Source organism: Crocuta crocuta, unplaced genomic scaffold (assembly GCF_008692635.1).
Source record: "Crocuta crocuta isolate KB4526 unplaced genomic scaffold, BGI_CrCroc_1.0 scaffold469, whole genome shotgun sequence".
In the NCBI taxonomy this organism is placed as follows: domain Eukaryota; kingdom Metazoa; phylum Chordata; class Mammalia; order Carnivora; family Hyaenidae; genus Crocuta; species Crocuta crocuta.
In genome coordinates this window covers 289,690-311,633 of record NW_027531907.1, presented here as the reverse complement: position 1 = coordinate 311,633, position 21,944 = coordinate 289,690, and the positions used below count along the sequence as shown (strand labels likewise).

The 21,944-nt window shown below is 37.5% G+C and overlaps 1 protein-coding gene across 1 annotated transcript in view; it reads left to right on the top strand.

The window, feature by feature from the left end:
* OCA2 (OCA2 melanosomal transmembrane protein) overlaps positions 1–21,944 on the top strand; it is a 354,024-nt gene that overhangs the window by 90,505 nt on the left and 241,575 nt on the right. Inside the window, exons 3-4 of the mRNA XM_077774607.1 lie at positions 19,145–19,243; positions 21,622–21,810. Of these exons, the coding sequence (XP_077630733.1) occupies positions 19,145–19,243; positions 21,622–21,810 (288 nt within the window). The remainder of the gene's footprint in view (positions 1–19,144; positions 19,244–21,621; positions 21,811–21,944) is intronic.

Here is a 21,944-nt window from a genome sequence, read left to right as displayed (position 1 = left end):
TTTTTGCTCTTGATTCCCTTGCCTTTGGGGATGTGTCGCGTAAGAGATTGCTGCGGTGGAGGTTAAGGAGGTTGTTTCCTGCTTAATCCTCTAGGGTTTTGATGGTTTCCTGTCTCCCATTCAGGTCCTTTATCCGTTTTGAGTTTATTTTTGTGTATGGTGTGAGAGATTGATCTAGTTTCATTCTTTTGCATGTTGCTGTTCAGTTCTCCCAGCACCATCTGTTAAAGAGGCTGTCTTTTTTCCATTGGATACTCTTCACAGCTTTGTCAAAGATTAGTTGGCTGTACATTTGTGGCGCTAATTCTGAGTTCTCCATTCTATTCCATTGGTCTATGTGTCTGTTTTTGTGTCAGTACCATACTGTCTTGATGATGACAGCTTTGTAGTAGAGGCTAAAGTCTGGGATGGTGATACCTCCCGTTTTGGTTTTATTCTTCAATATTACTTTGGCTATTCTGGGTCTTTTGTGGTTCCATACAAATTTTAGGATAGTGTGTTCTAGTTTTGAGAAGTTTGCTGGTGCAATTTTGATTGGAATTGCATTGAATGTGTAGATTGCTTTGGGTAGTAATGACATTTTAATGATATTTATCCTTCCATTCCATGAGCATGGAATGTTTTTCCATTTCTTTGTGTCTTCTTCAATTTCCTTCATAAGTTTTCTATATTTTTCATCATACAGATCTCTTATATCCTTGGTTAGGTTTATTCCTAGGTATTTTATGGTTTTTGTGGAATTGCGAATGGGATCCGTTTCTTGATTTCTTTTTCTGTTGCTCAATTATTGGTGTATAAAAATGCAACCGATTTCTGTGCATTGATTTTGTACCCTGCAACTTTGCTGAATTCTTGGATCAGTTCTAGTAGGCTTCTGATGGAGTCTGTCGGGTTTTCTATGTAGAGTATCATGTCGTCTGCAAAAAGTGAAAGTTTGACTTCTTCTTTATCAATTCTGATGCCTTTTATTTCCTTTTGTTGTCTGATGGCTGATGCTAGGACTTCCAGCACTATGTTAAACAACCGTGGTGAGAGTGGGCATCCCTGTCATGTTCCTGATTTCGGGGGGACAGCTCTCAGTTTTTCCCTGTTTGGGATGATGTTAACTGAGGGGTCTCATAGATGGGTTTTATGATGTTTAAGTAAGTTCCTTCTATCCCGACTTTCTTGAGGGTCTTTATTAAGAAGGGATGCTGTGTTTTGTCAAATGCTTTTTCTGCATCTATTGACAGGATCATATGGTGTTTATCTTTTCTTTTATTGATGTGATGTATCACATTGATTGATTTGCGAATATTGCACCACACTTGTAAACCAGGAATGAATCCTACTTGATCATGGTGGATAATTCTTTTTATGTGCTGTTGGATTCGATTTGCAAGTATCTTGTTGAGAATTTTTGCATCCGTATTCATCAAGGATATAGGCCTGTAGCGCTCTCTCTCTCTCTCTCTCTCTCTCTCTCTCTTTTGTTGGGTCTCTATCTGGCTTGGGAATCAAAGTAATGCTGGCTTCGTAATATGAGTCCAGAAGTTTTCCTTCCATTTCTATTTTTTGGAATAGCTTGAGAAGAATGGGTATTAATTCTGTTTTAAATGTCTGGTAGAAACAAATAAAACATTAAAAAAAAGGTGGGGGCGCCTGGGTGGCTTAGTCGGTTAAGCGTCCGACTTTCACTTAGGTCATGATCTCGCGGTTCGTGGGTTCGAGCCCCACGTCGGGCTCTGTGCTGACTGCCAGCTCAGAGCCTGGAGCCTGCTTCAGATTCTGTGTCTCCTTCTCTCTCTGACCCTCCCTTGTTCGCGCTGTCTCTCTCTCTCCTAGAAATAAATAAAACATTAAAAAAAATGTCTGGTAGAATTTCCCAGGGAAATCATCTGGCCCAGGGCTCTTATTTGTTGGGAGATTTTTGATAACTGATTCAACTTCTTTACTAGTTATGGGTCTGTTCAGAATTTCTGTATCTTCCCATGTGAATTTTGGTAGTGAGTGTGTGGACACCAATGTTTAAAAAGAGGCTTACAAGAGGGAACTCTTGAGCAGATGGATTTTAGGAGAACACTAATTCATTTTTATGCATTTGATTTGAAGTATGAGCAGAGCTGGGCTATAGGTGTCTCTCTTGGGTAGGGAGACAAAGCCATGACAGAATCCCATTTATACTGCCTGATGCATGTGAGATGGTAATACATGCTAGCTCCTTTCACCCCATGGAATTGATGGATTTCCCTGGCCTTAATCATGTGAACTGTTAGTTAATCTCATCCTTATGTCTTAAGCTTGCTATTGCCAGGTGCTGTACTGGGAGTTGGTCTCATGGTAGAGTTGAGGGGGCAGATATATAAGCAAGTAGCTGCAAAGTATGCAATAAATGACACAACAGAGGTGATTGCAAGGTACAGCAAGGGCATAGTAAGGGTAAGCTCTGATTCTCTTGGAGGAAAATGGATCCACATGAAAGAATGAAGTGTCAGGAATGCAAGTGACTTTAGTCAATATATACATTTCTTCTTACTTTAAAAGATGATTGATTGTTTAAATAAAAATAATAAAAATTTAGCATGGATTTTATAACACGTGTAAAAGTATGACAGTAATAACACAAAGGTTGGGAGGAGAGAAATAGATGCACATTATTTTAAGTGTGCCATTGTTCACTATATATGTATATAGTTATATATGTATATGTATGTGTATATATATGTATGTATTACTATTGTATGTTACATAGGAACAAGTATAATATAATTTTAAGTTAGATTTTAAGCTAAAGATGTATTCTGTAAACTCCAGAGCAACAACTAAACAAAGAATTATAGCTAATAAGTCAGCCACAAAGGAGATAAAATGGATTCATCCAAAATACTGTTACTGCAAAATAAGGCAGAGAAAGAGGAAAAGTGAGCAAGAAACAGATAGACAAATCGAATACAAGTAACAAGATGGTAGACTTAAACCTAAATATATCAATAAGCACGTTATATGTAAATAGACTGAATGAATACCTTATGTGTGAAGAAACCCACTTTAAGTACAGATAGGCTAAAAGTAAAAATACTGAAAAAGCTATACAACAATAAAATGGACACAGTAAAAGTGGAGTGGATACATTAATATCAGAACAAGTAGATTATAGAACAAAGAATATTGTTAGGAATAAAGATGGCCATGTCATAAAGGGGTCCATCTATCAAAAGGGCATAATCCTTAATGTTCATGGACTTAAGAAGATCTTGAAAATACATGAAGCAAAAAGTTCTAGAACATAAGAAGAAATAGACAAACCCCAAATCATAGTTGGAGATTTCAGGACCCTTTCTCCTTAATTGGTGGAACCTCCAAAGCCTGGACTTATTCAAATGCACGTCACATGCAAGGGAGAGAATTGTGGTTTACAGAGAAATTTAACAATGTCCATCATTTTCTGTGGTGTATCCAACTATGTGTCTCCTCCAGACCACCAGAAAGAGTATCTCCTTTATCCAGGCAGGTTTCTAAGAAGAGCTTAGATACAACAAAATGCATCACCAGCAGGGTCTATCTAGGAACATGAGATAGGGACTGAATCGGCTATCAGCTTCATGTACACTTGAATATTTTATTTAAAAATAAATATCCTGGGGTGCCTGGGTGGCTCAGTCGGTTAAGCAGCGGACTTCGGCTCAGGTCATGATCTCGGGGTTGGTGAGTTTGAGCCCCACTTCTGGCTCTGTGCTGACAGCTCAGAGCCTGGAGCCTGCTTCAGATTCTGTGTCTCCTCTCTCTGTCCCTCCCTTGCTCTCACTCCATATCTCTGTCTCTTAAAAATAAGTAGTTAAAACTAAATATTCTATTTAAATTAGACTTATTTTTTCTTTTATGGGATATCACATGCTGAGCATGTGGTATGTACACACACACATGATATGAAAAAATATTTTTTAATTTTTTATGTTATTTTTGAGAGAGAGACAGATTGCGAACAGGGGAGGGGCAGAGAGAGAGGGAGACACAGAATCTGAGGCAGGCTCCAGGCTCTGAGCTGTCACTGCAGAGCCAGACACGGGGCTCGAACTCACGGACTGTGAGATCAAGACCTGAGCTGAAGTCAGACGCTTAACTGACTGAGCCACCCAGGTGCCCAAAGAAAAATATAACAAAAAAGTATAAAATGGTCTTCCAGAGAGCTGTGTACCCCATCAAAATAATAATGATCTTGGGTTTTATACAGTGATATATCAAGGCACTTTCAACTCATCTGTATTCCTATTAACAGCCAGAATGTTTTTCATCCTTGAACTCATGCATTCATTAGTCTGTCTGGGAAGGGATGACTATAGAAAAATCTAGCTTTTTGCTCAGGGCCCATATACCTTTCATTAATGTGGAAAGTCTTCTATCACCTTCCTTGAAAACCTATAAGTCTATCTGGTTTGTTTTGGGATGAGTATANGTGTGTGTGTGTGTGTGTGTGTGTGTGTGTGTGTGTGTGTGTGTGTGTAATAGAAATGATTTATCTCTTCAGTAACCAGCCCTGTCATAAGCCTATCCAAAGTTAATGATTAATTTTCTGGGTTTTCCAACTAACTAGAGTGAATGTTGGTCTGATTTCCTCCCACAGGTTTTTTCCTGATTGAAAATAATCTTCCTAGTACTGATTTCGTTGCTTATTTGGTTGAAATTTTTAAACTTGTTAATTATAGTGCAGTGATTTTTCCAAACAGAAGTCCTTCCTATTCTAGTAATCTGCTTTGAAAAGAAAGGATTGCATCTTTTATGTCTGCAGTATTACTTAGCCTAAGGACTGACACTTTTAGCTTACTAGCTTTGTGGTAGCTCAGGAAAAAGTGGGCACCAATCTTTTTTATTGTGATTTTTTTGGGTGATGTATACTGAGCAATCATCAGCTTCAACAGCATGCTGGCTAATGACAGCCATGAATATTCGGCTTTATTACTGATATGTCTACTTCATATGCCTCACTGGGCCTAGTCACCACCTGACTGCTCCAAGCCCATCTTTTTGAATTATAAACCTGAACCGTAAACTTCAGAAATCACACCACTAGGTCACTAGCTACTTGAACTCTTCCTTATGGTAAGTAAGTCAAATTGAACCTTAAATACATCTGATTGATTTTATGTTCAAGTGAATCCTAAAATTGTTCTTGTAAATCTAAGTAAAAAAGATCTCTCAAGCCTTTGAGTATACTATTAACCTTTCTGTGTCTGATTAGTAATATCCATTTATATTTAACAATTCTTATGTTAATTGTACTTACACATCTTGGAAAAATTTTAAACAGCCTCTAGAAATTCTTTTTAATCCTGAGTTGCACCATCTGTAACAAAACTAATTGTTTAAACACAGGTTAACATGAACCCCAACATCTTTTTCAATTAAAGGATATTTCCAAAATTAGTGAAATATAAATGATTAAGGTTTTATTATGTTGGCAAAAAGAAAGTAAAAGGACTATTTCTAAAGAATGAACTTTTGAAATTCCTTTTTCTACTTCAGCATAATGCACAGGACATCTTGGTTTGGTGATTTATTTGAGACTTAAGCGGCCCCGTAATAACTGTTTTCCCTTTCTGTTTGCTTAATTTTAGGAAGGTTTTAAAAATAAATGTTTCTTCATTTCTTTAGACTAACTAGGAATGAGAAGTGTAAATAATCAGTTATTTGAAAATACAGTATTGTGAAATACATATTTTAAATATATTATGAAAATATATTATTTTCATCCTGTATTTCAGGATTTCAGTACAGCCTTCCATCTCATTATTTCCTGAATTCCAATTTTCAATCCAATCACCTCTGAACTATTTATGTTCTGTGCATAGCATGCCTCCTGTTAAAGTTGACAAATTCATCCTTCCTTTAAAATAATACATAATATTTTATATAGACAAAATAATGTATGTAACATATCAGTAAGTTATTAGGTTTAATTTTCATAAAGCCCTTTGTGTTCACCAACCAATTAGCACCTCTTTAACCCCATCCTTTTGCTTCCTAACATAGGGACTAATTTCTGTATTTATAATTCCTGTGTGTGTATGTGTTTGTGTAAATACATCTGTCTGTCTGTCTATCTATCTATCTATCTATCTATCTATCTATCTATCTATCTATCTATCTATCTATATCACCTATCTAAAACCACATAAATGGATCCTAAACAATGTATTGTTTAGCAGTTATTTTGAGCTTTATAGAATTTACATCATGTATGTGTTCTTCCATGAATTCCTTTTCTCATTCAACATTATGTTTCTAACACTTACACATATTTCTTTGTTTAGCTGTAGTTCATACATTTTCACTGCTGTATAAAATTTCATTTGTCTGAGTATCCCATTGCATGTTGATTTTGTATCCTTCAATTTTGCTGAATTTGTCTTGTTAGTTCTAACAGTTGTATGTGTGTACATGTATGTGTATATAATCTTTAGAATATTTTACATATAAGATCATGTCATCGGTAAACAGAGATAATTTTATGTGTTTCTTTCTCATTTGAATGCATTTACTTGTTTTTCTTGCCTAATTGATCTGGCTAGAACTTCCAAAACTAAAAATTTATTTATTTAAATTCAAGTTAGTTAACACAAAGGGTAGTATCTGTTTCAGGAGTAGAACCCAGTGATTCATCACTTACATATAACACCTAGCTCTCATCCCAAGTACCCTCCTTAATTCCTATCATCCTTTTAGCCCATCCCCCCCCCACTTCCCTTCCAGGAACCCTCAGTTATTTCTCTGTATTTAAGAGTTTCTTATGGTTTGCCTTTCTCTTTTATCTTATATTTCCTTCCCTTCCCCTATGTTGATCTGTTGTATTTCTTAAATTCCACATGTGAGTGAAATCATATAATATTTGTCTTTTCCTGACTCACTTATGTTACTTAGCATAATATACTCTACTTCCACCCATGTTGTTTCAAGTGGCAAGATTTTATTCTTTTTGAGCACCAAATAGTATTCCATTGTATAAATATACACCACCTCTTCTTTTTTATTTTATTAAAAAAATTTTTTAATGATTTTATTTATTAACATTAAAAATGAAGAGAGAGAGAGACAGAGTGAGCAGGGGAGGGTCAGAGAGAGAGGGAGATACAGAATCCAAAACAGGCTCCAAGCTCTGAGCTGGCTGTCAGCACAGAGACTGATGTGGGGCTTGAACCCACGAACCATGAGATCATGACCTGAGCCGAAGTCGGATGCCTAACCGACTGAGCCACCCAGGCGCCCCATATACCACCTCTTCTTTATCTATTCATCAGTAGATAGACATTTGGGCTCTTTCCATAGTTTGGCTATTGTTAATAGCACTGCATACATTGGGGTACATGTGCCCTTTCAAATGAACATTTTTGTATCCTTCGGACAAATAGTAGTGCAATGGCTGGGTTTGAGGAACCTCCATACTGTTTTCCAGAGTGGCTACATCAGTTTACATTCCCACCAACAGTGCTGGAGAGTTCCCCTTTCTCTGCATTTTAGCCAACATCTGTTGTTTCCTGAGTTGCTAATTTTAGCCATTCTGACAGGTGTGAGTGGTATCTCATTGTGGTTTTGATTTGTGTCCCTGATGATGAGCAATGTTGAGCATCTTTTCATGTGTCTGTTTGCCATCTGGGTGTCTTCTTTGGAAAAGTGTCTATTCATGTCTTCTGCATACTTCTCACTGGATTATTTGTTTTTCTGGTATTGACTTTGGTAAGTTATTTGTAGGTTTTTGAGACTAGCCCTTTTTCTAATATGTCAGTTGCAAATTCCATCCATTGCCTTTTAGTTTTGTTGATTGTTTGCTTCACTGTGTATAAGCTTTTTATCTTGATGAAGTCCTAATAGTTCATTCTTGCTTTTATATACCTTGCCTTCAGAAGGCAACTTCAGAAATTGCTGTGGCTAAGGCCAAATAGGTTGCTGCCTGCTTTCTCCTCTAGGATTTTGATGGTTTCCTGTCTCACATTTAGGTCTTTTATCCATTTTCAATGTATTTTTTATGAATGGTCTAAGAAAGTGGTCTAGGTTCAGTCTTCTCCATACTGATGTTACGTTTTCCCAGTACCATTTGCTGAAGACATTGTTTTCTTTTTTCCATTGGATACACTTTATTGCTTTGTCGAAGATTAGCTGGCCATACATTTATATGTTCATTTCTGGGTTCTTTAGTCTATTCCATTGATCTACATGTCTGTTTTTGTGTGAGTACCATACTGTCTTCATGATTACAGTTATGCAATACTGCTTAAATGTCCAGAATTGTGATGCCTTCAGCTTTGGTATTCTTTTTCAACACTACTATGGCTATTTGGGGTCTTTTTGGTTTCATACAAATTTTAGGACTGTTTATTCTAGCTCTGTGAAGCATGCTGGTATTATTTTGATAGGGATTGCATTGAACATGTAGATTGCTTTGGTATGATTGACATTTTAACAGCATTTGTTCTTCTAATCAATGAGCCTGGGATGTTTTTCCATTTCTTTGCATCTTCTTTCTTTCTTTCATAAACTTTCTATAGTTTTCAGTATATAGATCTTTTACCTCTTCTGTTAGTTTATTCCTAGGTATCTTATGGTGTTTGGTGCAATTATAAATGGGATCAATTCCTTTATATCTCTGCTGTTTCATTATTCGTGTATGGCAATGCAACTGATTACTGTACATTGATTTTATATCCTGCAACTTTCCTGAATTCACATATCAGTTCTAGAAATTTTTTGGTGGAATCTTTCACGTTTTCCATGTGGACTATCTGTTATCTGCAAAGAGTGAAAGTTTGCCTTCTTCCTTGCTTATTTGTATGCCTTTTATTTGTTTTTGTTGTCTGCTGAGGCTAGGACTTCCAATACTATGTTGAACAATGGTGGTGAGAGTGGACATCTTATCGTGTTCCTGACCTTAAGGGGAAAGTTCTCAGGGTCCCTGGGTGGTTAACTTGGTTAAGTGACTGACTCTTGATTTTGGCTTAGGTCATGATGTCAAGGTTGGTGAGTTTGAGCCCTATGTTGGGCTGTGTGCTGACAGTGTGGAGCCTGCTTGGGAATCCCTCCTTCTCCCTCTCCTCCTTCCCCACTTGTGTTCTCTCTCTCAAAAATAAATAAATGCAAATGGAAATCACCATGAGCTAGAATGCACAAAGTTCAAAAGTCTGTTGGTGAAGCTGTGGAGTGACTGGAACTCTCACACACTGCTGGTGAGAAAATTCTCCAAATATTTTGGAGAAAACAACTGTCATTTCTTAACAGTGTAACAGAATAACATACCGTTACTACATAAAAATATGGCTTGCACATTTAAAAATAAATAAATAAACAAACAAACAAACAAACAAACAAACAAACAAACATTTTTTTTTTTTTACAAAAGGGGAAACCTTGGCACCTGGGTGGTTCAGTCAGTTGAGTGTCCAACTTTAGCCCAAGTCGTGATCTCGCAGTTCATGAGTTCGAGCCCTGCATTGGGCTCTGTCCTGACAGCTCAGAGCCTCAAACCTGCTTTGGATTCTGTGTCTCCCTCTCTCTCTCTGCTCCTTCCCTGCTCACTTTCTGTCTCCCTCTCTATCAAAATAAATAAATATAATTTTTTAAATAGGGGATACCTCTCAGTTTTTCTCCATTCAAAATGATATTAGCTGTGGGCCTTTAATATATGGCTTTTATGATGTTGAAGTATGTTTTTTCTATCTCTACTTTCTTGAGTGTTTTAATCAAGAAAGGATATTGTATTTTGTCAAATGCTTTTTCTGCATCTATTGAGAGGATCATATAGTTCTTATTCTTTCTTCTATTAAGGTAGTGTATTACGTTGATTGATTTGTGAATATTAAGCCACTCCTAAACCCGGGTATGAATCCCACTTGGTTGTGGTGAATAATTCTTTTAATGTACTGTTGGATTTGGTTTGCTAATATCTTGAGAATTTTTGCATCCATGTTCATCAGGCATATTGACCTATAATTCTTCTTTTTTTAAATATAATTTTTATTGTCAAATTGGTTTCCATACAACACCCAGTGCTCATCCCAACAAGTGCTCTCCTCAGCTCCCATCATTCACTTTCCCCTCTCCCTTACCCCCCCATCAACCCTCAGTTTTTTTCTCAGTATTTAAGAGTATCTTATGGCTTGCCTCCCTCACTCTCTGTAACATTTTCCCTCCTTCCCCTCCCCCATGGTCTTCTGTTAAGTTTCTCCAGATCCACAGATGAGTGAAAACATGTGGTATCTGTCTATCTTTGACTTATTTCACTTAGCATAATACCCTTCAGGTCCATCCACATCGCTACAAATGGCCAGATTTCATTCTTTCTCATTGCCAAGTAGTATTTCATTGTATATAAACCACATCTTTGCCCATTCATCAGTTGATGGACAGTTAGGCTCTTTCCATAATTTGGCTATTGTAGAGAGGGCTGCTATAAACATTGGGGTATATGTGCCCCTATGCATCAGCACTCCTGTATCCCTTGGGTAAATTCCTAGCAGTGCTACTGCTGGGTCTTAGGGGAGTTCTATTTTTAATTTTTTTGTGGAACCTCCACACTGTTTTCCAGAGCAGCTCCACCAGTTTGCATTCCCACCAACAGTGCAAGAGGGTTTCCATTTCTTCACATCCTCGCCAGCACCTGTTGTTTCCTGATAGGTTCATTTTAGCCACTCTGATGGTGTGAGGTGGTATCTCAGTGTGGTTTTGATTTGTATTTCCCTGATGATGAATGATGCTGAGTGTTGTTTAATGTGTCTCTTTGCCATCTGTATGTCTTCTTTGGAGAAGTGTCTATTCATGTCTTCTGCCATTTCTTCACTGGATTGTTTTCTCGGTTGTGGAGTTTGGTGAGTTCTTTATAGATTTTGAACACTAGCCTTTATCTGATATGTCATTCACAACTATCTTTTTCCATTCTGTCTGTTGCCTTTCAGTTTTGTTGATTGTTTCCTTTGCGGTGCAGAAGCTTTTTATATTGATGAGGTCACAATAGTTCATTTTTGCTTTTAATTCCCTTGCCTTTGGAGATGTGTTAAGTAAGAAATTGCTGTGGCTGAGCTCAAAGAGGTTGTTTCCTGTTTTCTCCTCTAGGGTTTTGATGTTTTCCTGTCTCTCATGTGGGTCTTAGGTCCGGCTTTCCTTTAGGGAGGGAAGTCAGCTTGTCCTGTTCCATAACTCTCCTATATTTTTTCTTTGGTGCACATCTGGGATTCAAAACTCAAAGTCTTAAAGTACTCAGCACCACATGTATCCACTCCCCTCCTCCAGCATAGAGCATCTCCACCATGCTGATGAAAGGCATTTGCCTGGAACCTGCAGGGTCTTTTGTCCTTGGGGAAGCAATAAATGCTCTTCTAAAAGTATTCCAGGAAGGGGATTGTTCTCTCTCTTGGAGATCTCTATGTGTAGGAGCACACGCCACAGCTACATTCTGGAGAAAGTTGTGCACTTCCAAAACCTCAGTATTTGAGCTCCAAAAGCTGTTTGCAAAAAAGAACTGAGATATTCAGTGTTTCTCTTCCCCAGTCTGTGGTCCAGAGAGGTTTTCCTCTTATGCTAACTCAGTGTTGCACTATCTAAAACCCTCTCTTTCTCTCCCTTTTGTCTCTCCACAGAAAGGGTTCCTTCCCTTCCATGGCACTGCGATTTTTCTTTCCCCAATTCACATCCTTGCACCTCTCACTTGCTAAGCTGTCTCTCTCCAACTGTGGAGATCCTTCTGCCACTCTGCAGATAGATTTCTGGGGTGCGCTAAGTAATCTGATTTCAACACAGCTGTGTTTGAGGGATGAGGAAAGAACAGAGTTCCCCTACTTTTCCATCTTAACTTCTCCCATCTCCGATGCTATATTGATTAGCAAAACAGGTATCCTCAAATTGTTCTTCATCTTAAAGGAAAAGCTTTCAGTCTTTCACTATTGATTATGATGTTAACTGTGAGCTTTTCATATGGTCTTTAATATGTTGTAGTTTCCTTTTATTCTTAGTTGCTGAATATTTTTATCATGAAAGTATGTTGAACTTTGTCATATACTTTCTGCATCAATAGATAATTGTGTGTTTTCCTTCATTGTTAATGTGGTGTGCTTCATTAATCGATTTCCATGTTTTGAACCATCTTTGAACTTCAGGGATAAGTTCCACTTAATCATAGTGTAAAACTTTTTAGTATGCTTCTGACCTGGGGTACCTGGGTAACTCAGTCAGTTAAGTGTCCACCTCTTGGTTTCTGCTTGGTCATGATCTCATGGTTCATGAGATTGAGCCCTGCATTTGGCTCTGCACTGTCAGTGCAGATTCTCTCTCTCCCTCTCTCTCTGCCCCTTCCCTGCATGCACTTGCTCTTTGTCTCTCAAAATAAATAAACAAAAAAGTCTCTAAAACATATGCTGCTGAACTGACTTGCTAGAGTTTTGTTGATTTTTTTTTCTTTTGGCATCAATACTTGTCAAGGATATTGGTCTATAGTTTTATGCTCTTGTAGTATCTTTGGTGTTAAGGTAGTGCTGCTTAATTGAATGAACATTCCCTCCTCTTCAGTTTTTTAAAAGAGTTTGAGGAGGATTAGTGTTAATTCTTTAAACATATGGTAGAGTGCATCAGCAAAGCAATATGGTTCAGACCTTGTTTGTTGTTGTTGGGAGGTTTTTGATTACTGATTCAATTTCCTTAACAGTTGTAAGTCTATCCAGTTTTTCTTTTTCTTTATTGTTAGTATTGGTAGGTTGTATATAGCTAGGAATTTGCCCATTTTATCTGCGTTATCCAATTTGTTATCCATTCATAGTATACTATCGCAATCCTTTTTATTTCTGTAAAATTGGTAGTAATGTTCCTGCTTTCAATTATTATTGTAGTAATTTGAGTTTCTCTCCTTTTTTCTTCGTCAATCTAGCTAAAGATATGTCAATTTTATTGATCTTTATAAGGAACCAAATTTTGATTTCATTGCTTTTCTCTATTGTTTTTCTCATCTCTATTTTATTAGTCACCTCTCTAATCTTTATTTTCTTACTTCTGTTAGCTTTTGGGTTTAGTTTTCTTCTCTTCCTAGTTTGTTAATATGTAAATATAGGTTATTGATTTGAGATCTTCCTTTTGTTTAAATGCAAACATTTACAGCTATAAATTTATCTTTTAGTACTGCTTTTGGTTCATCCCATGAATTTCACATATTGTGTTTTCATTGTCATTTGTCTCAGGGCATTTGTCTCCAATTATATTAGTTTTCTAGGGCTACCATAACAAAATAGTACACATGGGTTGCTTTAAACAACAGAAATTTATTTCCTTATAGCTCTGGAGGCTATAAGTCTGAGATCAAGGTGTTGGCAAGGTTGGTTACCTCTCATGCCTCTCTCCTTGGCTTGCAGATGGCTGCCCTCCTACTACCTCTTCACACTGTTATCCTTTTGTGCACATGCACCTTTGGTGTCTTTCTGTGTGCAAAATGTCTTCTTATAAGGACACCAGTCAAATTGGATTAGTATCCACCCAAATGGCCTCATTTAATTAAGTCACCTACTTAAAGATATCTCCAAAAACAGTCATACTATGAGGTATTGGGGGTTAGGGCTTCAACATATGAGGTTTTTCTTGTTTGTTTATTTTTTGTTTTTGTTGTTTTTATTCTTGTTTTCTTGGTGAGGGGGAGGCACAATTCAGCTCACAGCAGAAATTTTCTAATTTCTCTTGTGAATTCTTCTTTGAGCCATTGGTTGGTTGTTTTGTTTAATTTCCACATATTTGTGAATTTTTAATTATACCTTTTGTTATTAGTTTCTAGTGAGTTCCACTGTGATTGTAAAAGATACTTTGTATGATTTCAGTCTTTTAAAATTTATTATAACTTATTTTATGGCATAACATATGATCTATCTCAGAGAACATTCTATGTGCGAGAAATGTGTAATTCTTCTGTTGTTGGGTAGAATGTTCTATGTATGTATTTTAGGTCCAATTTTTGTATAGTGTTGTATAAGACCTCTAGTTCTATATGTATCTGTTATTTTATTTCTGACCATTATTGAGAGTGGGACACTGAAATCTCTATCCATTATTGTAGAGATATCTATTCCTTCAATTATGTCAGTGTTTTCCTCATGTCTTTTGGAGCTCGGTGTTTGGTGCATATTACTTGTAATTGTTATTGATAGAATATAGTTTAATCATGTTTTTTTGTTTTGTCTTTAACCCTTTGCCAACCTATGCCTTTTGATTAATGAGTTTAATATGTTGATATCTAAGGTTATCACTCATACAAGAAGAATTACTTTTGACATTTTGTTTTATGTTTTCTATATGCCTTATAGCTTTTTTATCTCTTATTTCCTTCATTACTGCCTTCCTCTATTACTGCCTTACTTTGTGTTTAGTTGATATTTTTATAGTGACATGTTTTGATTCCCTTCCCATTTGTTGGTTGTATATTTTAATTATATTTTCTTTGTGCTTACCATGACAACTATATATGACATTCTAAAGTTGTAACTACCTAATTTTAATTGATACAAAGTTAACTACATACAAAAACTCTACTTCTATATAGTTCTGCCCGTTTTTGTTATTGTATCACAAATTACATTTTAATACATAGTGTACTTAGTAACATAGATTTATCATTATTTTTATGCATTTATTTTTAAATTCTTCAGAAAATAATTAGTGGGGGAATTAGGCTGAAGAAGTGGGAAACTGCTCTCATGTTTTCTGCTTCCTCATTCACAACTGATTACAAACCTTGCTTCTGAGCAGCCTGGGCTATAGGCTCTCTTTCTGTAGTTAATTAAACTTAAAAGGTTGACCCCGGTTAGGAAGAACAAAGGCTCTCTGAAGCTCTGACTATATTTGGGTGAGGAATTATAGTATCCTCCCAACTCCTCTGAAAAATGGCACATGAGTGGCAGCTTCCTTGCTCACTTTTCTTCCTTGGATCTGCTTTTTGTCAATGGACACACTTGGCTGTTTTCTGTGTGATCATTTTTGGGGTAAACCCAGCTTTTTTGAGCCAGCTCATTTGATTTTATCCTTCTGGAAAGGTAGCTTAGACTAGTGAATCCAGGATGAAAACAAGACAGAAACAAGAGTCAGAGAGAGAGATGGAGAGATAGATGAAGGCAGTAGCAGCATTTTGTACTCATTGTTACTGGCTCTGGGTTCCATGCCAAGTAGAGCTAGCTTCTTTGGCTGAATTGATGATGTCTACATTATATAGGGCTTGTGAAAGACTGAGAGAAAACCCTTTCCTCTACCACTGATAACCAAACCATTACCTCTCCAGTGTGTCTTCTGCACATTGTCTCTTGTCTGGCCTTTAGAAATCTGACTCTTCTAAGAAGTGTTAATATATCAAGTATTCAATATTTTTAACATTCTTCAATACTTTTTTCTTAATAAAATAACATAAGCAGTGTAGGAATGCCAAATGTTTGGATCTAAAAAGAACTAGGATGGCTGGAGCTATGGAAACTATTATAGATGTGGAAGGGCTAGGAGGTATTGCCAACACACTGTATCCACCTTGTAGGTTGGCACAAATAGTAGACCTTATTAACAATAATGGCAGCAAGGTTTCTTGACAATGGTGGACCTGAGTCAGTTCTGACTGTTTAAAATTTACTGCTTAAAGATCTAAAATTTGGCTAATACCCAGCGCTTTGGGGACAGGGATTTTTTTCCCTTCCATAACTGAAAGTCACAGTAAGGGGGCAGACTCTCTGTAGACCATAAGCACCAAGACACTTCTTGATCCAGTGGCTCCTCTTTTAGGAACTTTTGGAGGCACACACTAAAACATCTACTAAGAGTCCCATAATGTTTGTTACTTATATTAGTAAAAAAGTGGAAATTCCCTAAATTTCCAACATTTCCATCCCATTAGGCCTAATGTGGTGATCCATGTAATAGAATATGATGCCAACATTTAAATTACATTGTAAAAGAATATTTAATAACAAATGCTACTGACATAGCTAAGTTAAACAATTAGAGGAGAGAACAAAGCAATTTATATATTTGAATGTACATCTGGACACATGCATATTTGAAACTGACTTTAAAAATATTCACTTATATGTAGAAAAAAAGATTGAAAATAAGCGCTTTTTTTGTTTTTAAGTTTTTAAAAGTTTTTCTTTAAATTCCAGTATAGTTGGGGTGTCTGGGTGGCTCAGTTGGTTAAGTGTCTGACTCTTAATTTTGGCTGAGGTCATGATCTCATGGTTTTGAGTTTGAGCCCCACATCAGGCTCTGTGCTGATGGTGTAAAGTCTGCTTGAGATTCTGTCTCCCTCTCTTTGTGTACCTCCCCTGCTTGCTCTCTATCTCTCTCAAATAAATAAAAACAAACTTAAAAGAATAAATTCCAGTATAGTTAACATACAGTGTAATATTAGTTTCAGGTGCATGATATAGTGACTCAACACTTCCATACATCAGCTGGTACTCATCACAAAAAGTGCACTCCTTAATCCTCATCACCTAGTTCACCCATCCCCTCCCCCACCTCTTATAATCATCGGTTTGTTCTTTATAGTTAAGAGTCTTTAAATGTTCACAGCTGGTATCTCTGAATAACAGAATTGTATACACTCATTCTATCTGTTATCCTCTTCTATAGTTTCTAAGATATTCAAATAAGTATTGGCCCTTAAATTTACAGGCATATATGAATTTTGCAAATGTATATCCGCAGTTGTTGACACTGGAATTTTGTGAATTGAAAAAGTACTCGGGTTTAGATGTGAAGTCGTAGAAATGTCAGTGAGATTTCTTTTTTCAGAAGGAGAAAAGGTTAGGAATAATATAGATTTCCTGAATATTTTCTACCTTAATTAAGTAGGAAAGACAAATCACACTGGAGTTTGTTTCTTGGGAAATCCTGAATCTTTTTTATGTGAGTTCAATATCCTTCAGGATGGCAGGTCAGGGATCCTGTGAAGTAACAGGGTCTGAAGGCCTCTCTGTGCTTACCCTCTTTGCAGAAAGAAATTTACTTGGAACAATGGAAAGTAATATGTGGACAGTGTGAAATTAAGTTTTAAATTTGGAGTAGACTGAAGTCTTTTTTGGGAATTTACTAGCAAAACATTTTATTTTTGGCTCTTTAGAATCATAACTCAATATTAAAAAGCTTAGAAACTACTCTGTATGCTTAACTACAGTTATAAGATACTGTGAGTACACAAAGTGCACTAGAATGTTAAATAATGAAATCAGCCAGATGTGCTTACCTCAGAGAAAATAAAATATACTTTTGATATTTCCTCACTTCTGATTTTCCTCCGAGATGACCACAAGGTAAATTCTCAGCATTGCACTGTAAGCTGTGCTGAGAGCCTGTGGGTAGTACTTTTCCAAGAAGCAATAGCACCTCCACGCTCTTGAGGACTCTGTGCTCTTCAGAGGGTCAGTGCTGATTCTGAACTCATTATTGATTTAATGCTTTAGAAAACTGTTTCACAGAGTCAAAAAGCCGTCTCATGTAAATAAGCTACGATTACCAGGATTTAACTAATTCATTATTAAGTATTTAAGCACTTACACTGAACTAGGTACCCCTTAAGGTACCAGATAAAACAAGATTAAATAACATGGCAGTCATTCATAAGAGGCTGAGTGTAATAGAAATAATTGAGTCAATAGCCAAACCCTGTGTTTTACCTTTATATGTCCAATTTAGTGTGACTTACTTTAGTGAGCTTTTTTCTTTTAATCCACATTATACAGCTAAGAAAATGGAAGCTCAGAGTGAGAAAATAGTGTGAATGAGTTCACTGTAACAGTCACCTCTTCCAGAAGTGCTATGTAACAAACAATCCTAGGGAGTAACAGAAAACACTGGATATTGGTTGACTCACTGAGACATTTATGTAAATGCACCTGGAACCCTTCTTCATTTATGGTTATGAGACATGAAAAATTTAAAAGCCCAACTAATTGTATAAGTCAGTTTGAACAGCTAAAGTACACTAATTATTAAATCCCTCAAGAGGGATTAATCTTTTATTTTGTTGCTCTCCTCTCTGCTAGTTGGGGCATCTATTCTATACCTTGTTCTCTGCCATGCTTTGCTCCTTGTCTGTTACAGCCCTTCCAGACAGTGTCCCCAGTCATCTGTGTTTCCCATTAAAAGTGCCCAGGGCTGCCCAGAGGTGGCATTCAGAGGACACTAGGTGGCCCAAGACAGACTTCTTTTCTGACTTCAGCGTGGAGTGGTGCATATTGTTAGACACAGCTCGGGGCCTTGGTTTCATATTTTCAAGAGACCTAGTCTTAGTGTCTGTGTCACAGGTGGATGCTTGAATGAGAGAGAGAAAGGGGGTAGAACTATTTTTCTTGGTTTGGCTCTGCATTTATGATCTGAAGTACTGTTATTTCCCCGGGTGAGTGTTTCATGGCATCCACCACAGCTCTGTGTGGCTTGGCTTACTTTAGGAAAGACAATGTACTAGTGTATAAAATACCATATTTCCAGCAGTTAGGAATGAAAATGATTTCTGCAGCTTATGGGCTCTGTTGTGCCTATGCAATTCTTTCCATCTCAAAAGCTCCTGATTTGGATAAGTTTATGGTGGCTCTTCTTCTAGTACAGGCCATCACAGTGGAAGGGAGTCTCACACAGTGTGAACCTTTGCTTTGCATTACTTGTGGCTTGCATACCTCTGAGAGACCCCTCCCTGCCATTTTATCATTTCATTTTGACCCCGTGGGCCTTTACTTCTCCTTCTTGGAATTTGATTGAAAACCATTAAGATATTTTTAATGTGTGATGTTTAAACACTGTGATTTTAGTAAGTAGAATTTTCTAAGTATAGAAGAGGCCATCAGATTCTGAATGGTTTTCTCCATGATAAGCTCTGTATGGAATGGCAAAGGTGGCTGGAATCTACTGTTAATGCTAAAGTAAGCCTAAAAGTATCAGTCCCACAGCATCTGGTTTCCTATGTGAGTTTCTGCTTTGCATTTTCAAACTGGTTTATGCTGGGAAGAAGAGTTGTTTCTAACTGTCTCTCCTAAAACTCCTGCTTTTTGCAATTCAGGTATAACTTATGTAAGATTTATTACTGAATCACAGGCATGTTCTTGGATGTAGCTTCTAATTACCAGTGAACACTTCCATTATCTTTGTGTTGGTGATACTTTTCCTTCACTATGTCTTTCAGGTCTCATTCTTCTTTACCTCAGTTCTCCAACTCCAGGTCAAAAGACTCCTGCTTTACAGAAAACACACCTTTGCTGAGAAATTTCTCACAAGAGAAAGGGTGAGTTCCCCACCTCCACCTCTGCTCTTCTTTTAAAATTAAGAAATCCCTGAGGATTGCCCTTGTCACTTATGCTGGAGAATTTCCTCCTAAGATATTAATTTTTGCCTGACATATTGTTTGGTCTCTGCCAGGTCTTTGTCAATTCAATGTAGTCTATATTCATGATTCTAGTAGTTGTATTCTGTGGCTTATGAATTTCCTAAAAACCTTGAGTATAACCCTCTAATTCTTTTTTTTTTTAATGTTTTATTTATTTTTAGGAGAGAGAGAGAGAGACAGCGTGAGCAGGGGAGGGTCAGAGAGAGAGGGAGTCACAGGCTGAAACAGGCTCCAGGCTCTGAGCTGGCAGTCAGCACAGAGCCTGACGCGGGGCTCGAACCCACGAACTGCGAGATCCTGACCCAAGCGGAAGTCGGACACTTAACCGACTAAGCCACCCAGGCGCCCCATAACCCTCTAATTCTTAAATAATACATGTGCACATTCATGATGTACACAGTTCTGATGGGCTGTTTTACCATGCCAGGGCTCTCAACTGGTGGGCAAGGAAGATGTCAAATGGGGCTCAAATGTCAACTCTTTTATGAAACATTGCCCCCCCCAAACTCTTCTCAAGGATCAATGCTTCTTCTGTGCTCTCAAACATTACATTCATGCCTATACTTCACAACATGCCTGTATGTTCCATGGTTATGCCTACCAGCCTGCGTCTTCATCTCACATCCCAATGTCCAGTACAACCCCTGAAACCAGGAAGATAACTTAATTTTCTCCATTTCTCCTAATAAATAACTTTGAAACACTTCATACATTGATTCCCTTGATGCTTTCCTTTGAATTACTTGGTAAACCATTAAGGTTTTTTTTTTTTTTTTGAACCCATGTTTCATTGTAGAAACATAATGTTTAGGCATTTGTCCTTAGCATATGGAGCCCAGAAACATCCTCTGGGATACCAAGCTGTGCCTCATGCCACAAAAACCACTTCAGAGGAGCAGAACATGGGTCAGGTTTGCTTATACCATTTCCCTTTTTTCATGGTTTTGAAAGCTGGAATGTGCAGCTGATGGTACAAGGGTAGGAGCATACTCTGCATCTGCACTGACCAGTATAGTTGCCACTTGGCAAAGATGTTATTCAAAGTCAAATTAATTAAAGTTAAAATTAAAAAATTCAGGTCTTCAGTTACACACTGCCAGTGTCCAATGCACATCTGTGACTACCATACTGGATAGGGCAGAGAGCACTCCAATCCACCACAGAAAGTTCTATTGCACAGCATTGTTCTAGAAACACTGACATTAGCTGTCTTGTTGCCACTTCTAAAATAAGTTTCCTTAGTTCCAATTTTGGTTACAGTTGTATTTGTTCACCAGCTCGTGGTGGTGGTGGAGGTTGTGATATTATTCCTCACTCAAGAGTATTTCCTGGTCACAAAACTCTTTATTTTTAGTATTGATTAGTTTGTAGCACTGACAGAATCATTTGTTATTCTTACATATTGGATTCATGCAGCCTAATTTGCATCTTTGGGCTTCTTTTTATGAATAAAACTACCTTTTTCATGTGAACCAGTTTAAAGGCAATTACAGGTATTCAGGAGAATCACAATGTTCTGTAGAGCTAGCTGGGCTTGAGAGGCATCATTTGTTTCTAAGTTCATGGATTTTTATGTCAATATTGTGATCCAGTTAGTATTCCAGGCAATACATGAAAACACTGGGCTTTGATGCAACCTCACTAGACTCAAGTGCATCTGTACTGAATGGGTTGTTCAGAAGCCCAAAGATTTAACTAAAAGTCAATGGATGTATCTACATGTAATTTTGAGAAAAATTTGTGACTTCTCTTGAATCATACTTCTAGATATAGGCTCCATCCTTGGTCCCATCTAGTCCAGCACTAATGTTCATTCCTGCTCATGCTCATGTACAGGCTGGGTGGAAAAGCCAGGTAGACCATCTTCCCTATAGCTCTACTGTAGAAAGAGAATTACACAAAGGAGGAAAGGCTTACACCACTCACTCCACGTCAGGACAAGTATAACAACTAGATATTGAGAATTCCAGCACTATCAAAGAGAAAGCAAATACTGAAATAGATTTATTGTGAAGTTCCAAAGTCAGAACAAACTGATGTTTCTTGAAAATCCACAATTCATTTTGAAGACCTGAATGATCCCAAATTATTTTCCTTAAGGTAAGTGTCCTATGATGTCATGAAAGACTCATTCCTACCAGTTTGACAGCACTAAAATGTCTGTGGTCCTTTTAAAAACGAATTGATTTCACATTTCACACTCACCACTGAAATGAAATCTTGTTTTGGAGACGCTACTATTTCTGTGAAAATAACCACAAAGCTTTGCTTTCTAGGTCATGGGGCATGCCTTTTTGTCATCCAGAGTTTATCACTGCTGACGATTCTTGGGGGAACAGCTCAGCTGACTGGGAAGGAGGATCCCTGCTGAGCAAAGACTTGGCTGGCTCCTCTGGATCTGCCTCCCATGAGAAAGGGGAGCTTCTGGACAGTGCTCACATCAGGTCTCATCTTTCAAAGCTGAGGTAGGGAGATTGGGAGTGCTAGCACTGGCACAAGGTGATGGTTGTACAGAGCATCCCACTTATCTGGGACTGGGCTGTGGTGAAGGGTGTCTCACCCTCACTACATCCTTTCCAAGTGACAGAGTGAAGATGAT